The 22,007-nt window shown below is 52.7% G+C and overlaps 1 protein-coding gene across 3 annotated transcripts in view; it reads right to left on the bottom strand.

Moving 5' to 3' along the window:
- Positions 1–470: 470 nt before the first annotated feature.
- IMPACT (impact RWD domain protein) overlaps positions 471–22,007 on the bottom strand; it is a 22,177-nt gene continuing 640 nt past the window's right edge. The window contains exons 2-11 of one of the 3 annotated variants that reach the window (XM_015570544.1): positions 20,818–20,870; positions 18,187–18,249; positions 13,064–13,149; positions 9,250–9,372; positions 7,743–7,766; positions 6,539–6,636; positions 5,111–5,184; positions 3,473–3,563; positions 2,226–2,360; positions 471–1,321 (exon numbers count right to left, since the gene is read on the bottom strand). In XM_015570544.1, the coding sequence (XP_015426030.1) occupies positions 1,253–1,321; positions 2,226–2,360; positions 3,473–3,563; positions 5,111–5,184; positions 6,539–6,636; positions 7,743–7,766; positions 9,250–9,372; positions 13,064–13,149; positions 18,187–18,249; positions 20,818–20,870 (816 nt within the window). In that variant the 3' untranslated portion in view covers positions 471–1,252. Of the gene's footprint in view, positions 1,322–2,225; positions 2,361–3,472; positions 3,564–5,110; positions 5,185–6,538; positions 6,637–7,742; positions 7,767–9,249; positions 9,373–13,063; positions 13,150–18,076; positions 18,250–20,817; positions 20,871–22,007 lie in introns of those variants that run through there. The other 2 variants (XM_015570542.1, XM_015570543.1) reach the window with 2 other exon arrangements.

Below are 22,007 nucleotides of genomic sequence, written 5' to 3'. Positions count from 1 at the left end.
CAGGAAAGAAATTCAATCTGGCGGCACAGAGCAGTGGACTCGCACTGACTCCTCTGCAGCACCAAAGTCGCTGCCGTTTTGTGGCCCCACCACAGGCCTGCGTGCCAAAACTGTGAAGTCACATTCATGCTAATTGGTGGTTTTTAACTTCAATTTTTTTAAGCTAATATAGGACATACTGAATTTTTCATGGAACTTGATGTGTTCTACCTAAATACATGTTTGTCGCCCTCTGATGACAATTGATAACTGGCAACATTAAACACGAACAACAAATATAATTCAGATCTTATTTCTCAGAATCCATCCTAGCAGAAAGCTATTCTTATTAAAAACACCAAGTAAGGGCCCTGGCCGGTGTGGCTCAGTGGATAGAGCGTCAGCCTGCAGACTGAAGGGTCCCAGGTTTGATTCCAGTCAAGGGCATGTGCCCGGGTTGCACGCTCGATCCCCAGTGGGGGGCATGCAGGAGGCGGCCGATCCATGGTTCTGTCTCATCACTGATGTTTCTCCCTCTCCCTCTCCCGTCCTCTCTCCTCCTCAGCCACAGCCTCGCGCCCAGCACAGCCCCCGTTCCCCAGTGGGTGTCACAGGAAAGGGACTCCGGCCGAAGAAGCAGAACGGACACATCTCGGGGCGGGGGGAGCTCCTGGCACCATGTTCACCGCTTCCCATCACAAGGACGAAACCAAAAGGCAGAGGCGAGAAAACCGCTTTCTGAAATTCAGTCACCAACAGGGACGGAGGCACACGCTCCTGCCAGCACAGGTGAGACAGTCGCGCCTGCACCTGGTGGCCGGGGACAGGCCTGCGCCCGCCTCGCCCACCCTCAGGGGCGACACGCTGAGGACTGAAACCACAGGAGGGAGCTCCCAGGTCCGTCCTCAGCGAGTCCTCTCCACGAGCCGAAGAGCAGCGCGAGGCGTGTCCCTCAGCAAAACGCGTCCCCACAAGAAGCAGGCGCGGCCCCTCCTCCCGAGACGGCGCTCCCACCGACAAAGGCACTTGACGCGGCCGAGGCGACCGTCCAGGCGCCGCCCCAGCAGCTGCTGCCTCCCTCGCGGGCGAAGTGCTGGGCGCAGGGTGCTCACAGGGTCTGGTGCTGGCGGAGGACGTGGCCGAGGGGAGGCGATGACGCTGGTGTCGTGATGAGTGGCTGCGGGGCCGCGGGGCCCCTCCCTGCACCGACATCCGATGGGGTAGGAGCCTGCGTCTGATTACAGGTAAGATGACCGCTAAGTCGTATCGGCTGTTAATGTTCACTCCTCTTCTTGTCCTTTCTCACTTTTTTGTTCTTTCCCAAAGCCTTTGATGATTCCTCCTGGAAAAGAGATAAAATCAATGTAGTCTCCCCCCATGTACACGAAGCTACTGGCTTAGGAGCCTTAAACCTAATCCCTAGAGTCTGTACAACAGTGGAAGTACAGCTACTTCCATATGTACCGTCTTCTGTTTTATACGGCACTTCTGTTTACCCTCTATGTGTACATTTACGAAATAATCGACAATAATCAAGGAAAACACTCATTTACCTAACAGATTTATGTTTAAATAATGTTAATATTATTCTAATGTCCACTTTTTTAAAAAAATGTTTTTATTGATTTTAGAGAGAGAGGACGAGACGGGGATAGAAACATCGATCGGCCGCCTCCTGCACGCCCCCTGCTGGGGGTGGAGCTGGAACCCGGGCCTGTGCCCCGACCAGGAATCGAACCGGGACCTCCTGGTGCTGGGTCGACGCTCAACCACTCAACCACGGAGCCAGCGGCCAGGCTCCAGTGTCCGCTTTTTAAAGTAAAGCAGCTGAGATTAAAAACTATAGAAATGAACGTAGTTACAAAATATGAAACAAAAAGCCTCCAAACGTAAAGGGAGGAGGCCTGAAAGGCCTGCCCGGGAGAGCAGCTGCGGCCGGGACAGGAATGTGGGTTCCGTGGCCGTCTGAGGACCCAGGTGAGCACGGCTCAGCCCGGCCTCGGGGATGGAAGCCACTGGCCTGAGGCCCGTAAACTCCAGGCTCGTCTGACCTGCGGGTCCAGGAGGGAAGTCACCGCCAGGGTCTGCACCGGCCGCCACCGGGTCTGCCTGGGCCTGTCTGCGGCTCTGGGCCAAGGTGTCCTGACACCGCCCGGATGCTGACCGCCCGGATGCTGACCGCCCGGAGTACCTCCTCTGGCGCTGGCAGCCCTGACGGAGGGAGGGGAGGGAGAGGGGGCGCTCACCGGCGAGCCGGCGTAGCTCCTCTCCACCAGGATGCTCCGGGCGCAGTTGTTGATGTGCTTGAAGCGGTCGGGCCCCAGCAGGACGCCGCCGTACCAGCGTGACACCACCACCAGCACGTTCCGCACGTTCAGGACCTGCGTCTCGGCAGACCGGACAAGGGGGTGCGGCGTGAGCCCCGCGGCCCTGACCCTGCACAGAAGCGCCCCCGACGCCCATGGCGGACGCACTGAGGGGGCAAGTGAGACGGACGGCCCAGGGGACAGGAGGGGTTTGGAAAAGGAACCCCTGCTCCACGGCCTTCAACTTGCAAACGCTGGCCCCGGGCGTGCAGGGGAGACCGGCAGGGGTGTCCCAGTTCTCAGCGACTTCAACCAGAACAGCTGTCTGGGGCCTTCACCCTGGGCCACATGGACCTGCTTCTAAACAGCGGCCAGAGGGCACGGGCTGCGGAGGGTGAGGCCCACTGGCCCACAGGCCTGACCACGCGAGTCCCCTCCAGGGCGTGAGCAAACTGCACACGAGAGCGGAAGACACTGCCGCAACCACCTGGGGAGAGAACAGCCCCTCAGAACAGGGCGTCGGCGATCACAGGCGGAGGAGGGGGTCCAGCCGCACAGATGGGAAAGCGCAAGATAAGCAGCCGAACGGCCCGGCGACCACCTGAGAGGACGTCTCCGAAAACCAAACATGAATCCGCAAACGCAGGAAACGGTAGGAGGTACTGCGTCCACGGAACCAGACAGCACACCACGAAAAGGAAAACCAGGAAACAGGAAAGGCAGAGGGCACTGTTATAATTACGTAATTAAGTGCGTGGTTAAGTGCGTGGTTAAGTGCGTGGTTGCTAAAACAAATGTTAGGAGACCGTCAAGAACATGTCTCGGAACACCAGGCAACGAGATGGACGACTTCATAGGGAGAGAAAGATCCTGGGTCCATTCAGAAGCCCCGATAACCACTTCCAGGAATTTCACAGACAGAACATGGAAATAAAGGGAGGAAAGTGTCAGAAAACAAAACAAGATCCCCCAGCTGCAGACGATCTCCTGTGGCCGCGAGGCCTGTACTGACCCTGTGCCTCCTGCCCGCCCCCAGGGGCGGCATCTTCTCGTCACCGTCAGACACGAACTCCTACTGAGCCCGCACGCCCGCGGCAGAGCGCCCGAGGGCTGGTCCCTCATGGGAGGGAGCCCCGTGCTGCGGGGGGAACTCAAGCCCCAGACGGGGTTAGGAACTACGGACCAACCTCCATGAGGTGCAGCAGGCGCCCGCCGGCCGCCGTCTCCCCATCGTCATCGTAGTCCTGCAGGAAGGTCTGCTTGTCCTCACAGAATATTCTAGAAACACACACAACAGCGCTCACACCTCGAAACCTCAAAACACTTCGTATGAGTTGCAATTGACTTCCAAAACCAGCATATCTGTTTCTGAAAACCCTTCTTGAACTACACTAGGTGCGTGTTCACTATCATCCACCATCTGGTACGTTCACGGCTCTTCTCTGTCACCAGAGGCCCAGTGCACGGATTCATGCACCGGTGGGTCCCTTGGCCTGGCTGGCGACCGGGGCTGATCAGGGCTGGCCAGTTGGAGGAGGGACCGTGGGAAGTTAGCCGATGGCAGGAGGTTGGCTGTGGGAGCACACTGACCACTATGGGAGAGCTCCTGCATTGAGCGTCTGCCCCCTGGTGGTCAGTGTGTGTCATAATGACCAGTCATTCCCAGTCGTTCTGCTGTTACGGTCAGTTTGCATATTACCCTTTTATTATATAGGATAGAGGCCTGGTACACGGGTGAGGGCTGGCTGGTTGCCCTGAAGGGTGTTCCGGATCAGGGTGGGGGTCCCGCTGGGGTGCCTGGCAAGCCTGGGTGAGGGGCTGAGGGCCATTTTCAGGCTGCCCACAGCCCCTTCAGGCTGGGGGAGTCCTGCTGGGGTGCCTGGCCAGCCTGGGTGAGGGGCTGATGGCCTGTTTGGGGATGGCCACGCCCCCCAGCGACCCAAGCTCCCAGCCTCTCCTTTTTTTTCTTTTTTCTGGGATTTATTTATCTTCTATAATTGAAACTTTGTAGTCTTGAGCAGAGCCCAGGGCCAGCTAGGGCAGGTGGGAAGCTTGGCTTCCTCCATCGCCAGGGGCAACCCAAGCCTCCTGCTCACTCCAGCTCCCTGGCCACTGCCATCTTAGTTGGGTTAATTTGCATACTCACTCCTGATTGGCTGGTGATCGTGGCTTGTGGGCATAGTAGAGGGATGGGTAATTTGGATGTTTCTCTTTTATTATATAGGATAGATAATGCAACAGCTGAAGGGTCCCAGGTTCGATTCGGTCAAGGGCATGTACCTTGGTTGCAGGCATATCCCCAGTGCGGGGTGTGCAGGAGGCAGCTGATCGATGTTTCTCTCTCATCGATGTTTCTAACTCTCTATCCCTCTGCCTTCCTCTGTATAAAAAGCCAATAAAATATATATTTTTAAAAAAAGAAAAGAAACAGGAAAAACTAAAACCAACAGGAAACAGTTAAATAAAATGTAGTTTGCAACCTCAGACAACTATTAGTCAAGCATTAAAATAATGTTCACAAAGCAACGTAAACAACATGGAAATTTGTTTTTGTACGTTAAGAAAAAAAGGTGGTACTAGGGCAAAGCATTGAAAAGATAAACTTTGCACAGAAAGGACAGAAAATGTATCATGTACTATTGGTTGCATTTAATGGTAGAAAATAGCTGATTTCCCCTCTGATTTTTTTTCTTTTCTACAGTTTCTGAATATTCTACAAATGATTGCTTTTGTAATGGGAAGAATACGTAATAGTTATTGTTTATAGTCATGCACGTTTCTCCTGTCTTTACGAACCACACGCTCCTGGAGGCGTGCTCACTCACCGGTACGCGTAGATGTTGTGGGTGGCGCTAGCGATTTTCTTGTTCTCATATAATTTGGCAAGAACCATTTTCACCTTAAAAACAGCAGTGACATGAATAAACAAATGTGCACATTTCACTCTCTATAAACAAACACTAGGAAACATCTTAAAGCTGATGTAAGCCCTGCAGGTGGCATAGAAGTTACGTAAAGAATATTCTACAGCCCTGACTGGTTTGGCTCAGTGGATAGAGCGTTGGCCTGCGGACTGAAGGGTCCCGGGTTCGATTCCGGTCAAGGGCGTGTCCGTTGGTTGCGGGCACATCCCCAGTAGGGGGTGTGCAGGAGGCAGCTGATCGATGTTTCTCTCTCATCGATGTTTCTAACTCTCCAGCCCTCTCCCTTCCTCTCTGTAAAAAAACCAATAAAATATATATTTTTTTTAAAAAGAATCGTCTACAGCCAAAAAGGCCACTGCCAAGTTTCCTCCTCATTCAGGGCAGAGACCAGTGCTCACGACGGAATGAACATGACAGACCTGGTATCTAAACACCAATTATCAGAAAAGTACTTGAGCACTAACCATGCCTCATACTTAAACAGGGACATGTTTCCCCGTGTAGAGAATTCTACATGTAAATACAAGAATTTCAAAAAATGGGCTCTAAAAGTTTACCAAATTTACGCATCTGGGATGATAGATGCACCGTAATGGTGTGTCCCACAGTCTATAAACCAGGACGCTCTCTGGGCTCCTGCACGGCCACGGGGAGTGACGTGAGCGAGACTTGAGAGACGTGGTCATTTCTGTGTCCAAAGAGAAGAGGGGCAGGAAGGAGCCGCCTGCTCGGAGGACACAGTGTGTGCGGAGGGGCCAGGTTGGCAAATGAAAATAAAGACGCTCGGTTCAATCGCAACTTCAGGTCAATCACAGACAACCTCGGTGTGAGTGGGTCCCGTGTAGTGAGGTTGATCTGAGTCCCAATGTGCTTCACCCGCAGCCCCAGCAGAGGCATCGAAGAGGGAGGTTCGAGCCTGGCTCGCGAGGCTCCGCCGGCTGGAGGGCTGTCCCACAGGGGCCTGGACCGGAATCGAACCCACAACCTCCTGGTGCACAGGATGAGGCTCCAACCAGGGGAGCCCTGGGCAGGCTCACGTAATTCTTTTTCACTATGAAACGTAGTAACTTCTGCAGCACCACACGGGTGTCTGTTTGAAAACCCATTAAAGGGTCAGCCCCAGGCAGCGTTTAGATACGATTTAAAAGCAGTGACAGAGGACACCGAACGCCTCCCCCAGATTCTCAGCACGGGGGGCGGGAAGGTGAGCGAATCGCTTCTCTTATGTGAAAACAACAACAGTAAAAGCAAGGGTGTGACTGCAAAGCCATTCGCTGGGATTGCGCTGGGGAAACAGCGTCCCGGCCCCCGAGGGCGCGAGCAGCCCACCTGCTTGGGGCAGACCACGGGAGCCAGGTGCGCCTGAAAGGTGCTCCGTCGGTCGGTGATGGGGACGCCGTGGTCGATCGGCGGCAGCTCTTCCATTTCTGTAAGTTAGGGAAGGAGGTTACTTTTATTTTTAAATTCATACATTCAAAATCTAACACAGTGGCGATGGTGTGGGTGGAGGGGAGAGTTGGGAAAGAAATGTACGTTGTATGGCAAATCAACCCCAACAGCAACTCACAGCTGCCCATGAAATTCAGTTACAACGTTAAGTAAAAAGGCTCCCAATATATTGCACATAAACCCACCCGTCTGATGACCTTCACCTGCGGGAATCGAACCCAGAGGTCACAGTGAGTGGGGGCCGGGGCTCCAAGCCCAGACTGTGGCAGCAGCACAAGTTCACACGACTACTTTTTAAGAGTTTAAAAGGGTCTTGAGACCAGAAACACTGACAGCTGCTAATACACCGTAACGCATTCATCCGTCCTATTGTTGGTGGACCGATGACACTGGCTGGGAAACCTACGACACTGTTTTACAGCTATAACAGAATGTCTTCTGCTAATAAAACTGTTCCTACTTCATAGCATTGAATTAAATCTATAGCTATAAAACCCTAATATGCTAAGTGTCCGACCGAGTAGTTGACCGACTGGTCGCTGTAACGTGCACTGATCACCAGGGGGAGACACTCTGACCGGTAGGTTAGCTTGCTGCTGGGGTCTGGCTGATCGGGACTGAGCGAGATGGGGCCGGACACGGCCTGGAGCTGACCTGCAGTCCCTCCCGTGGTCCCTCCCGGGCCACTGACCCCAATTGGCCCCAATCAGGACTGGGTGAGAGCACTGATGGCCATGATTGCCGGCCAGGTGAAGGGACCCTGTGGGAAGGCCTCTAGTATATCAATAACATGCCAAACTGGTGTTCCACGGGGTGTCATCAGTTCCAGCTACTCTGCCTCTTAAACAAGTTTAAGAGCCACTAACCTGCCCCCCGTCTGATGAGAACGGGGGTGGGGGGCGTAGAGGGCAGGAGAGGGCGAAGGGGGACAATGGTGATGGGAGGAGACTTGACTTGGGGTGGAGAACACACCATACAACATAGAGATGGCGCTCACAGTCACAGAACTGTACCCCTGAAACCCACACAATGTTATTAACCAATGTCACCCCAATACATTCAATTAAGAGAGAGAGAAACTTACCAGCCACCCTGGCTGCTGTACCGGCTGCATTTAGGATGGAAAGTTATTCGGGAAAAAAGAATTAAAATGTGTCCCCACTTCTAGCCACTTGGTTGAATCGCACCAAGTCAGTTTGCCCGCAGTTGGTGAACTACTTCAGCTAACACCTGTGAAGTGTTTCTGGGCGGCTGTAACAGCCCCGAAATCCACCACCCTGGTTGTGGCCGGACGAGCACAGACCAGCTTCCCCGGCTGCTCTGCCAACGTCCCGTCTGGGGAGGGTGGCCGGTCCTAGCGCAGCACCGGGTCCCTGTGCACTGGCTGCCATGCGCTGTGCCTGTGACTGTCCCTCTTCCTGTGGGGGTCCTGTTTCCCAAAGGAAACCTGATGCCATGAAGACGTGACCAAACGAAGCAGGAGCCACGCAGTTCGGAGCTGGGGGCGTCCTGGGCCCTCCCCTCTCCCTTCCTCTCCGTCCCTACTGGTCCCGAGGCAGCGGGAGAACCTGAGACGCTCCCAGCACAGGTTCGAGGCCGTGGTGTGAGGGCACAGGATGCCTGGCCTTCAGAGAACGGGGCTCCCTTTGGCCAATCGTGCTTCTATAAGGGATTGAGGAAATGGACCATTCGCTCAAAAATGTAAAATGCTAAAAGGGCCCGGCCTGTGTGGCTCAGTGGGTGAGGGTCAACCTATGAACCAGGAGGTCACAGTTCAATTCCCGGTCAGGGCACATGCCTGGTTGCAGGCCCGCTCCCCAGTGTGGGGTGTGCAGGAGGCAGCCGATCCGTGGTTCTCTCTCATCATTGACGTTTCTCTCTCTCTCCCTCTCCCTCTCTGAAATCCTGACAGGGAACATGCTTTCTGATGTTACCATACAGCTGAGTCTCCTTTCATACTAGATTATGGAGCAAATTTGCTTACGCAGAAGCTATAACCTTAAAGGCACTTAGGCTTCATTCAGTGGCTGCGCGTCCAGTGAGGACAGGAGGCCGCTGAGAACTTCAAAGCAGGAAAACGTGTGTGAACTGAAACGTGAATTAAAAACACAGCTTTCCTTAGTCTCCATCTCCCATCACGATACCAACTCCAGATAAGAGTCCCTCCCCGCCCGACAGGCCCAGCCAACACCAGACGACCAGCAGGCGGGAAAGACACGACCGCATTTCCCTGCTTATTGACAACTACTTCCCAACATGTGTGGGTTCACTACACGTCTACCCACCCCCCAAACCACTCCCAGTATCACCGTCCCACCGTCCAGAGCAGTGATGGCGAACCGGTGACACACGTGTCAGAGGTGACATGCGAACTCATATTTTTCGTTGATTTTTCTTTGTTAAATGGCATTTAAATATATAAAATAAATATCAAAAATATAAGTCTTTGTTTTACTATGGTTGCAAAGATCAAAAAATTTCTCTATGTGACACGGCACCAGAGTTAAGTTAGAGTTTTTTAAATGCGGACACGCCGAGCTCAGAGGTTCACCATCACTGTCCTAGAGACACAGAGCGTCAGCGCCTCGTACCCGTCTGACTGTCACCGACATCGAAGCCCAGCGCTCGCCCCGGAGCCTCGGGCTGGCACGCCACGAGGACGTCGTCTTCGCTCTCCACGTCTTCCTCCTCCGTCTTCTGCTTCACCTCTGGGCCTGCGGGACAGGAGGCACGCGCGTGATGCCCGCGGGACAGGAGACACGCGAGTGGTGCCCGCGGGACAGGAGACACGCGTGTGCTCTACACGGAAGTCGGAAATGACACTTAAACACTGCGGCGTGGGCTCTGAGCACGTCCTTCGGGGAAGGAATCGGGCCTCAGCCAGTCGCTGACCCCAGGGCCGGGCCTAGGACACCAGGGACTGTGGGGTCGTCTGTGATTCCAGAGGTTTAAGCTGCTCAGGGACTCGAGCTTCTCCAAGGCACACGGGACCCGCCCCGGGACCGTCAGCAACAGCAATGGCAGTGCGAGACCTTAGCCCCGGCTGCAGGGACACGCGGGCCACAGGGGCACACGGGCTGTAGGGACACGCGGGCCACAGGGGCACACGGGCTGTAGGGACACGCGGGCCACAGGGGCACACGGGCTGTAGGGACACGCGGGCCACAGGGGCACACGGGCTGTAGGGACACGCGGGCCACAGGGGCACACGGGCTGTAGGGACACGCGGGCCACAGGGGCACACGGGCTGTAGGGACACGCGGGCCACAGGGGCACACGGGCTGTAGGGACACGCGGGCCACAGGGACACGCGAGCGCAGGGACACGCGGGCGCAGGGACACGCGGGCCACAGGGGCACATGGCTGCAGGGACACACGGCTGCAGGGACACACAGCTGCAGGGACACGTGGAGCGCAGGGACACGCGGGCCACAGGGGCACACGGCTGCAGGGGCACACGGCTGCAGGGACACGCGGCCGCAGGGACACGCGGCCGCAGGGACACGCGGCTGCAGGGACAGAAATCAGCGGAACACATGGAGGAGACTGCCCTCCTCAGAAGGTCCCAAGGGACGAGACAGGAGGAAGGGGTCCACCCGCAGCAGGAAAACGCCTGCCAGCTGCCATCAGTGCTGCTGACAGACACCCCGTGAGCGCTCACACCGTGAGGGGTGTTGGAGGGGGACAGACACCCCATCTCCACAGTGTCCCTCCCACGGGACTCGTGAAACAAGGCAACGCCGGGTCACTCTTGTGGCACGACTGCCCGAGTGCCCCATCCCTCTCCCATCGGGAAAATAACGAACAAACCCAAGCTGAGAAACATTCTAGAAAACAGGCAATCGCTTCTCTTCAAAAGTGTCAAGTCATCAAAAGTCACACAAGTCACTCGGCCACAGGACCCGACCTGGTCAAGCTCTGTTCTGGCTGCTCCTGTGGAGGCCGTTCCGGGAGGAATTCTCACTCCGAGCAGACGCTCAGGAAGCAGACGCGCCTGACAGTGAGAGCCGCCTCCTCCAGCTCAGGTCCTGGCGGGAGGGGCGGGGGGGGTACGAGCGACCGCGCCAAGTCCTGCCTGGGCCCAGCCTGCCCTGCGGGCTTGGGACTTGCCAGACTCCAGAATGGTGAGCCAGGTCCTTAAAATAAACCACTCTCCCCCTCTCCCTCTCTCTGCACCTCTTTCTCCTTCTCTTGGTCTTATTTTTAAACACGCACTCACACAGATGCACACACGCACACACGCACTCGCGCGCGCACACGCACGCACACACTCACATTCACACACATGTGCACTCTTCTCTTGGTCTTATTTTTAATGTGCACACACATTCACACACGTGTGCACACACACACACCCCTCCTATCGGTTCTGTCTCCAGAGAACCTTGACTAAAGCAGGGACTCTGCAGTGCTGATCTCTGGCAAGGGGTCAATGTCAAGATCACCAACAATAAGCACGCTGAGGCCATGAGCCCCTCGATACGACGTGCTGTGAAGGACGCCGGGTCACTCCTGTGGCACGACTGCCTGAGTGCCCCATCCCACTCCCATTGGGAAAGTAACAAACAAACCCAAGCTGAGGAACATTCTAGAAAACAGGCAATCGCTTCTCTTCAAAAGTGTCAAGTCATCAAAAGTCACACAAGTCACAGGAAGACGGAGGCAGCGTTGAGAGGCCGGGAGAGAGGAGGAAACAGGCACCAGTCGGGGCCCTAAGAGCCGGAAGGACATTCGCGTCAGAACCGTGAAACCTGAGCCAGCTCCTTAGCGGACCCTCGGCCGTTAGCTTCCAGGTCTGGACAACGACACGAGGTCACGTCTGAGGTTGTGGGGGGAGCAGGGTGAGGGGGGCATGCTCTTTGCGTCATTTCTGCTATTTTCCTGTGCGTCTAAAATGAGCTCAAAATTTTTAAAAATTGTTAACAGTTGTATACAATTATTTTAAAATTCAATGCTTCTAAAGTAGAAAAACAATATGAAATAATAAGTTTCTCCTGAAGATTAACATTGAAATCAAAACACACCCCTTGTCACGGGGGAGCCGGGCAGGAAAGCCCCCTGACGCCCGCCTGGCCCAGCCCTCAGGACCCGCCCCAGCATGATCTGCAAACAGTTCCTGGTCAAACGTCCCCAACAAAACGCCTGAAAACCACGCGTGTACAGACCACAGCAAGGGCTTTAACATCTGAAGCTCGGCGACTACATTATGAATAAGGTGGAAAAGGGGAAACACCTTAAGATCAGTAAGTTCTTAAGTTTCCTGAGTTGAGTGATCCCAAAATTCTAGAGCCCCACATTTAACGGGCGGCACCCCTTTCCTGCACCGCCCCCCACCTCTGGATGGGGGCTGGCACAGTCCGCTTGGTTTTTAGGTGACTTTTCCCTTCGATGCCCTGACATGCTGTGCATTCGTTCACGGAGCAGAAGGCATTACAGGAAGTACTTCAGAGAAGACCGTCAGTGGACAGAAAGGCCTCACGCTACTCGTTTCTCTGCTGAAAGGAAGCGGTAGAAGCATTTGCTTCTGCAGGAAAACAGTCAATGCCCTGGAAAGAGGCACACTGCTGACTTTCCATGTGAACTGACCTTCCCAAGGGAGGCCTGAGTAACTCGTTCTCCGGACTGACCTTCTAAAACATCTGTCATAAACGAATGCGGGTTTTTTTATCCCTATTTTTCCAAACTGAAAACCATTCTCTCAGTGATAACAATAAACCTCTATTTGGAAGTAAGAGTCGGGTTAAATCGTTGCTGTCCTCTCGAGAAGGTCTTTGTGGAAAGTGAAGCAAAGATTAGCAGAGCAAGTAGGAAAGGTGAGGAATGCCCACGTTGTCACAGACTGAATGGCCCAATAAGAGGATGGCGGCAATAGAGCAGAATGTGAGCGTTCCCATGTCCTGAAATCAGAGAGCGCTCAGAGCCGCACAACCATGAAATATACTAAAACCACCCAACTACACAGTTTTAAAGACTGAATAATTATGGTAAGTAAATTACAACTGAATTTTTAAAATCAATTTTCAAAGTCAATTTATATATCCTTACTATCCGTCAGTATATTTGTCAAAGTTTTTTTCCCATAAGCATTTCTATAAACATAATGTCTAGCTTATAGTCTAATAACTCATGAAGAATGTTACATGGTACATATTACCTCAACAATAATCAAAGAAGAGATTTTTTTTGATCCATAAATTTTATTTAACCATAAAATTATATTTCTATAAGATTATATTAAACCAAAGAACCATAATTACATGAGTAAATGAACTTTCCAGAAAACTTATATTATATGTAAACCATAGAACAGAATACAGATTGTAATTAAAAACTTCAAATAGAACATCCATGTGAAAATGTAATTACTGTAAGGAAAATGGCACTGATAGTATTTCTCCGTCCTACCTGGTTCTGCCATCTGAGCTTTTTGTATTAGGACGTCTCTTATTTTCTCCACCCAGAGGTAAAGAATACTTTCACCAATATTCTGTCTAAACAAAATTCAGGGGGAAAATGTTATTTAAAAATATTTCCTTCTCAAATTCAAAAAAATACAGACATCTTTACAATCTAAGAAATTACACGCATCTAGCCATGCCTTTTAAAGAGGAATTTATAAGGACATGAGCTTTAGTAACATTTATGAATGAATATTTAATACAGTTTATACCAACATTAAAAATTCCCACTGGCTCCAAAATTAACATTTCTTAGTTAAAACAAGCACAACTGTGGCACCCAAAGAGAAAGAAAACGTATGAACTTGCACTGGAGAGTGAGATAGATGTGCGTGCGATTTGATTTCTCAGTATCACTGCTTGCCCTTCTACACTTTCTGAACGATTTGAAACCACGCCTTGGTGCGCTTCTCATTGGTCATGCTGATTCCCACCAAGCATGAAAGCATTCGAGAACGCCCTCAGGGAGCCAGTTCACAGGCCTGAACAGCAAATCGATGCAACAGTTTTATATTCACACTAGAGGCCCGGTGCACGAGATTCTGCAGGGCTAGGGTCCCTAGGCCTGGCCGGCGATCAGTGCCAATAGGGGCCTTCCAGCTGCTGCCCGGGGCCTCCCTTCATTCCACGCTGCCCCCTGGTGGTCAGTGCACGTCATAGCGAGACATCGAACTCCCAGTCTCCCAGCAGAACTCCCCAGGGGACACTTTGCATATTAGCCTTTTATATGTATAGATTTTGTTTTTGACAAAATGCTCCACTGCCCAAGGTGGTTCATTTGTTCCAAACACAGCCTGGCTGCCTCAGAACACTAAGTCCATCTCCCAGGCTCCCTGAGAAGAAGCATGTCAGGGTCATGTCCACAAGCAGATTAGCGAATGGCAACTGCACAGAGTGAAGGCCCAGTGCGTGTGCAAGAACCCCCAGGCCCACGGAGGGCGCTGTCATGGGCGTAACGGTTTCCCGAGGCCAGTGAAGGTTACTCCGGCCCTTGGACTCCAGCATGCCACCCCAGGGGCGGCCACCTGAGGGGGCAGTGGCTCTGTGATCCGGCCGCATCTGTGCTTTCTCGTGACAATAGCTTGTTCTTAGCGTCTAACTACCCCCTAGTGTTTGGTTTTTAGACTTTTGCCAGGAAGCCTCTGGCAGAATCAGGAACCAATCAGAACAAACAGAAACTGTGTCATCGTCCTACCGGCTCCTCCGCCCCGAGGGTCTGTGAGAACCAGAGCGAGAGGCCTGCTTTTCCTCGTGAAGCGAACTGGCGGGAAAGCAGCTCCACAGGAAAAGTGGACAAAGCGCATTCCAGCCGAACGGAGAGCGACCTGGTCAGACCCACACTCAACGCCCGTCCCAGCGAGGAGCTGCGGGGTTTGAACACCCTCTCATTGGACTTTGAATGAAATGCTGCTGAAACAGACCGTCATAAATTCAAATACGGCCTGAAAACTCCAAGCCCTTTTGTTTTCTCTTAACACCAACTGTTCTAAGGATTTTTTTAAAATTGGTTTTTAAAGAGAAAGGAAGGGAGAGGGAGAGGGAGGGAAACACCATGTGAGACTGAAACACGGACGGGCTGCCTCCTGCACGCCCCCTGCCGGGACCCAGCCCCCAAGCCCGGCAGGTGCCCCGACCAGGAATCGAACGGCAACCTTTTTGGTGCACAGACACCACCCAACCAACTGAGCCACACCAGCCAGCGCTGTTGTAAGTATTTTTAAATGTCATTTACTTTTGGTTTTATTAGAATAATTGTTTTCATATATTCAAAATACCAACATGCAAAATATTTAAAGAAAAATACAAGCAAATCTATCAACATCTACGCAATCACCAAAGCATCGCTTATAGCCGTCAGTATTTCTTTAAGGGACATTCTTCTCCACGGGCATCCTTGTCCCTTAAAGTCCCCCACCACCTCCCTCAGGGTCACCGACTGCTCTCCACCGCCACCCTGCGCACCGGGACACCCATCTCACACCACACTCCCCCTCAACTCACACCACACCCCCCCCAACTCACACCACACTCCCAACTCACACCACACTCCCAACTCACACACTCCCCCCCAACTCACACCACACTCCCCCCAAGCTCACAACACACTCCCCCCAAACTCACACCACACTCCCCGCCCCAACTCACTCCACACTCCCCCCAGCTCACACCACACTCCCCCCGCAGCTCACACCACACTCCCCGCCCCAACTCACTCCACACTCCCCCCAGCTCACACCACACTCCCCCCGCAGCTCACACCACACTCCCCGCCCCAACTCACTCCACACTCCCCCCAGCTCACACCACACTCCCCCCGCAGCTCACACCACACTCCCCGCCCCAACTCACTCCACACTCCCCCCAGCTCACACCACACTCCCCCCGCAGCTCACACCACACTCCCCGCCCCAACTCACTCCACACTCCCCCCAGCTCACACCACACTCCCCCCGCAGCTCACACCACACTCCCCGCCCCAGCTCACTCTACACTCCCCCCCAGCTCACACCACACTCCCCCTGCAGCTCACTCCACACTCCCCCCCAGCTCACAGGCGCTTCCCGCACACCTGCCTCATTTACACCTGCATCTGAAAGGGCTGCTGAAATGCAGGCACCGGTGGCTCCACGCCTGCATGATGCAGCCGATGCCGTCTCGTCTCTCAAGGAGCCTGCCCCGCTGGTTACCTGGCAAACACTGAGCTCACCGTCGCCATGGACCCTCCTCATCAGTCTCACCCGCGTGCCCAGAGCGAGCGAGAGCTGCTACCACCTCTAACACGCTGTCACCGTGCTGGACCCAGACCTCTCCGCGATTATGTCACACAGTGGGCTGCGGCTCTTCTTTTCAATTTCCAAACTCCTAATAGAGCGCCCGCAGGCCAGAGCTAATCAATCAACACTACGAGGACCTGCTAGTGTCTGACTTCTTACCTCCCTAAACTAGAATCCATCTTCCCATCCGGCAAAAATCACCCTTGGCATTCAAAATGGTGCTAAATCAATAGGAAATGCAGACAGTTACCATCTTTAGAGCTTCATGAAAACATGAACATTCAATACTAAATTCATACATTGATCTCATGCTTCATTTCCCAAACACCAGTGCTTTCCGCTTGCTGCCCCTGCTGGGGCTTTTATGGAAAACGATGGTTAAACGCTGTCCCACAGAACTTTTAAAAACCGAGTCCTTCTATTTTGTGTGAAAACACTGCCAGGGTACTTGGGTTACCCGAGCGCTTTGCATGAAGAGGACAGTCTGACCACGTTCTGTCCTGAGGACAAATGGCTTTGTCCTCCTGATGCTGCCCAAGCCTCAGTCCACTGCAAGGGGGGACAGCAGCTGTGCCCTGTGGGGTGTCTCTGAGGAAAGGGGTGCTTTCTGGGTGGAGAAGGCAGAGGCAGGACACTGTGCACGGGGAGGAGAGGAGTGTAGCTGATGAGTATGACTGACATGACAGGAGCCACGGGTGGGAAATGTTCCAGAAAGAGGGAGCGTTCACCCCACAACTTACAGAGGCCGAGTAAAAACTGAAAAGTGAAACGCAATGACGTCACCCCTGGTGGGCAATCTGCATCGTCTGACTTCCTCCACTTTAACGGAGGATAAACGGGCAGAGCCAACGGCTGCAGGAGGAAGCGTGTCGGGCCCCAGTGCGGGCGTGGCCAGGGGGGAGGGAACCGTGTCCCCGAGGAGACCGCGGGCATCTGAATGCTGAGGAGCGGAACCCCTAAGCGAGGCGCCCCTATCGGAACGTCCAGGCTGCGTCCTTCCGGAGTCAAGTGTGAGTCTGAGGACCAGGAAGAAACGCATCACACACTTTTCATTAAGAAGTTGGGAGGGGAAGGGCCTGGCCGGGTCCGGCGCACACAGGGAGGGAGCTCCCGCTGACGGAGGCAGCCCTGGGACACACAGCGACCTTCCCACTGAGCGTCATCTGTTCTCCCAATGGAGGGCCTCCTACTCCGATGAACCCAAACCACAGTCGCATCTTCTCTGGCCCACATCTCTGCCTGCTCCCTGCCAATCAGCCTCACACAGAAACAGGAAACCCTGATCTGCATCCCACACCGACCATCCCCCACCCCGGGACCAGGATGAGGGCAACAAGCCGTAACTCAGCCCACGGAGCCTGCAGGGCCCGCCTCCCCCAGGTGACCCCACAGGCCCCTCTCCCCGCCTCTCTCCCCTTCATGCCACCATCACCTTGTGCCTGGAGATGTGCAAGCCGGTGACACGGAGCCGCTGCACACCCGTGGCCTCCCCTGGAGAACCTCCACCCACGTGATGCAGCTGTTAGTCTGTCCCGCGCCCTCCCCTCCCACAGCAGATCTGCCTCCTCACAGGCCTCATCGGCGCTGCACACCCATGTCCTCTGCGTCACAGCTGCAGTTTCTCATTAACTTTACGATGTCATAGTAATGTTTCTCCCACCAGTAAACTCTAGACACCCTGAGACCGGCCCTGGATGGTTCTGCTAACTGTGTATCCAGGATCTAGCACAACGCCTGCCACATGCTATTTGCTGAATGAATGGAACAGTAAAAAATACAGTAGCCCTAGCCAGCTGGCTCAGTGGATAGTGTTGGCCCACGGACTGAAGGGTCCCAGGTTCGATTCCAGTAAAGGGCACGTACCTCGGTTGCAGGTTTCCTGGCCCAGGTTGGGGTGCGTGCAGGAGGCAACCAATTGATGTGTCTCTCTCACATCACTGTTTCTCTCTCCTCTCCCTCTCCCTTCCATTCTCTCTAAAAATCAATGGAAAAATATCCTTGGGTGAGAATTAACAAGAACAAAAAAAAAATACAGTATAATTAATAGACCTTAAGTCTTACGGCATAATACAAGAAAATTCCTATTAAAATGACTAGTTTAATAAATAATGATGATTAGGATTCCAGTGTATGTGTCTCATTCAACACAGCCTGACACTGAATGTGCATTAAAGTCATGGAAGCACCTGCCAGGACTCTGCAAGCCACCCTCCTCGCTCACGAAAAGGCCCCACATCTCAGTTCCAACAAGAGCCACACGGTCACGCAGGGAAGCGGTTCACTCGCCGTCACTTACATGTAGATCTCCTCCAGGCTGTTCGACAGATCTGCCCGTTCTTGCCCCTTAAGCCAAGGAGCACTACGATGAAAGGAAAGAAAGCAGAGATTACTCAAGGCTTCTGTTTACATCTCACACGTAAATTAGGGCTTACATCACCAATTAGTTTTGTTTCACGTTCAAAAATTATTTTCATTAAAATGTCATCTTAAGTTAATACAGTTCAAAAACGCTTCCTCGGCGTTAACTCGTTTAGTCCCCCCAGGAAACCCCAACGAACCAACCCCAATGTCATCCCATTAAAACGTGGTTTACAAGGCGGTGAGCTCAGGGGACACACGGCGTTTGTGCCAGGGGCAGAACACGCACCGGGGTCTGCCGCCCCCTCGGGTCCCCAGCTTCCCCCAGCTGGCGTCTCAGAAAAGCTGGAACAAACCAGGCGGGTGCCACGTGACCGTAAGAGATGTTAACATTTTCTGAAAAGGGCACGTGTGTTTACTAGTATTCTATACTTATATCTATCGTTTTTAATAAAGAAGCTTAACAGCACAGGCCCATTATTAACAGCAAATGTTAGAGCTATGGTTTCAAAACACTCATACGAAACGCAATCCCCCGGTAGGTAAAAATGTAGTCATCGGCCCTAGCAGGTGTGGTTCAGTGGATAGAGCATCGGCCTGCGGACCGGAGGGTCCCACATTCAATTCCGGTCAAGGGCACGGACCTCGGATGCAGGCTCCTCCCCGCCTGGGCCCTGGTCAGGGCACATGCAGGAGGCAACCCATCGATGTGTCTCTCACATCGACATTTCTCTCTGCATTTCTCTCTCTCTTCCACTCGCCCTAAAATCAATGGAAAACATCCTCAGGTGAGGATTAACAAAAACAACTGAGTCCTCGAGGTTCAATTCCATTCTGTTCCCAGGGTTTCAACTTCCGAGAAGGTCGGGGGCAAGGTCAGGCCAAGGTGACGCACGTCACAGCTCACAGAGCTCCGATTACGCTCTGGCCACCCGGAGGAGGTCGGTTCCTCAACAACACAGGGTGGGGAGGAGCCCCGGCCCAGAGGGTAATTCCTGGAGGAATCCGGGTAATTCCTGTGGGCATAAGGGGTAATTCCTGGAGGAATCCACTGGAGGCATTAGGAGTAATCCCTGGAGGCATTAGGGGTAATTCCTGGAGGCATTAGGAGTAATCCCTGGAGGCATTAGGGGTAATTCCTGGAGGCATTAGGAGTAATCCCTGGAGGCATTAGGGGTAATTCCTGGAGGCATTAGGAGTAATCCCTGGAGGCATTAGGGGTAATTCCTGGAGGCATTAGGAGTAATCCCTGGAGGCATTAGGGGTAATTCCTGGAGGCATTAGGAGTAATCCCTGGAGGCATTAGGGGTAATTCCTGGAGGCATTAGGAGTAATCCCTGGAGGCATTAGGGGTAATTCCTGGAGGCATTAGGAGTAATCCCTGGAGGCATTAGGGGTAATTCCTGGAGGCATTAGGAGTAATCCCTGGAGGCATTAGGGGTAATTCCTGGAGGCATTAGGGGTAATCCCTGGAGGCATTAGGGGTAATTCCAGGAGGCATTACGGGTAATCCCTGGAAGCATTAGGGGTAATTGCAGGAGGCATTAGGGGTAATCCCTGGAGGCATTAGGAGTAATCCCTGGAGGCATTAGGGGTAATTCCTGGAGGCATTAGGAGTAATCCCTGGAGGCATTAGGGGTAATTCCTGGAGGCATTAGGAGTAATCCCTGGAGGCATTAGGGGTAATTCCTGGAGGCATTAGGAGTAATCCCTGGAGGCATTAGGGGTAATTCCTGGAGGCATTAGGAGTAATCCCTGGAGGCATTAGGGGTAATTCCTGGAGGCATTAGGAGTAATCCCTGGAGGCATTAGGGGTAATTCCTGGAGGCATTAGGAGTAATCCCTGGAGGCATTAGGGGTAATTCCTGGAGGCATTAGGAGTAATCCCTGGAGGCATTAGGGGTAATTCCTGGAGGCATTAGGAGTAATCCCTGGAGGCATTAGGGGTAATCCCTGGAGGCATTAGGGGTAATTCCGGGAGGCATTAGGGTAATTCCTGGAGGCATTAGGGTAATCCCGGGAGGCAAGCTAGGCCAAGGCAGGCCAAGGACCTGCGGCTGGACCTGGGGCGGAGCCTGGCCGGAGGAGCTCTGCAGTTGGGGTTTCAAGATACCAGTTTGTCTAAAGGTCCTGCCCTGTCTCTAGGAGAACAGTAAGTGACATACGTCACCATATTCTTCTGTCATTAAATTTATTTAAATGCTCTATGCCAAGCCCAAAAGGCATTAATTTCTATATACATTCTGATAAGATACTTCGTACACACAATCCTTGGAAAGGATGATTTTTGTAAAAGTTTAATGTAGAAAACAGAGCTACATTTACAGGACGGAATACGACTCAGCTGCAAAAGGCCGTCTGACCTTGGAGGGACTGGAGAGCATGACACTAAGTGAATAAAACAGTCTGAGAAAGACAGGCCCCACCTGACTGTACTTACAGGTGGAACCTAAGGAACAAATAAACTAACAAACAAAGCAATGGTTTAAAGTAAAATAAAACTATGCTGACATCCGAGACGTTAAAGCAAAAACGATACAATTGAAAGCCAGAAACAGAAACAGCTTACTTCAGCTGGTACACGGGGGGCGCTGTGCCTGGGTACCCGTCCGGCAGCATCACCTGCGGAGTTTAAACACAATGCTTACCTGTCCTGGCTCAAAAGGGGGGTCGTTGTAAAGCCAGTCGCCAGACAGATTCCAAAACCAGAACACTGTCTGGCTGAGTCTCAAGAGACTTCCCGCCTCATGTTCATGCTTCTACTTTAAAGGCGTTGCCAATGATGAGGCCGAATTTTTAACAAGGAATTTACTATTTGCAGAGAAAGTTTAAACGCAACAAAAGTTAGAAAATAAAGATGAAAGGAAAGAAAAACTGAAATAGGGTCATTACACCCTAACTCTAAGTGAATGGAGTGGCATTATAACATTTTCCGGAGATTTTTTCTGAAAAAATACTAAAAGAATATTTAATGCTACTATAGCCTGTTAATTAGATTATGAGTTAACACTTAGAGAACCACAGAGATCTCTTTGCAAATGTATTATTACAAAAACAAATACAGTGGGGCCTTGACTTACGAGTTTAATTCGTTCCGTGATGGAGCTCGTAACTCAAATTACTCGTATGTCAAATCAATTGTGAACGAGTGAGACACGTGATGCTGGGCTGATGTTGTGGCGTTCACTGTGACGTTCGCTGCGCCAACTAGCAGTGGGGTATCTGAAGCTGGCTCGTAACCCGAATTTTAGCTCGCACCTCAAAGCAAAAAATCGGCCGAGAGACGGCTCGTATCTCGAAAAACTCGTTAGTCGGGACACTCGTAAGTCAAGGCCCCACTGTACCGACAAAACTCAACTTGGCATCTCTTACGTGGCTACGTACAGGCAGCAATCACAGAACAAGCACTAAGACAGAAGCCAGGCCGATCCGTTCGCTGATCTATCCTGACCACACAGGCTGTTGGTACAGAAACGAGGGCCGAGGCTGGGAACCGCCGAGTCACCAACCTCCTAAACATCAGCTCTCTCCCAGCTCCACTCCTCACCCACCAAACAGGCAGGAGGCGTGACACGCAGCGCAGGGCGCGTGGAGGACACTCGCGTGACTTAGATAATTGAGAGAAAGCTGGGACCATCCATCAAAGCACGACCTGAGCACGAGCTGAGATGTGATGACTCGCATGTTTAGATCCTCGGTGGTGAGCAAAACCCAACAACAAAGAGACAATTCAAAAAAGTCGCACAAGCAGCCTCACTG

Source organism: Myotis davidii, unplaced genomic scaffold (genome assembly GCF_000327345.1).
Source record: "Myotis davidii unplaced genomic scaffold, ASM32734v1 scaffold1467, whole genome shotgun sequence".
NCBI lineage: Eukaryota > Metazoa > Chordata > Mammalia > Chiroptera > Vespertilionidae > Myotis > Myotis davidii.
Note: the sequence above shows the minus strand (reverse complement) of the source record. Positions and strands in the feature narration are given on the sequence as shown.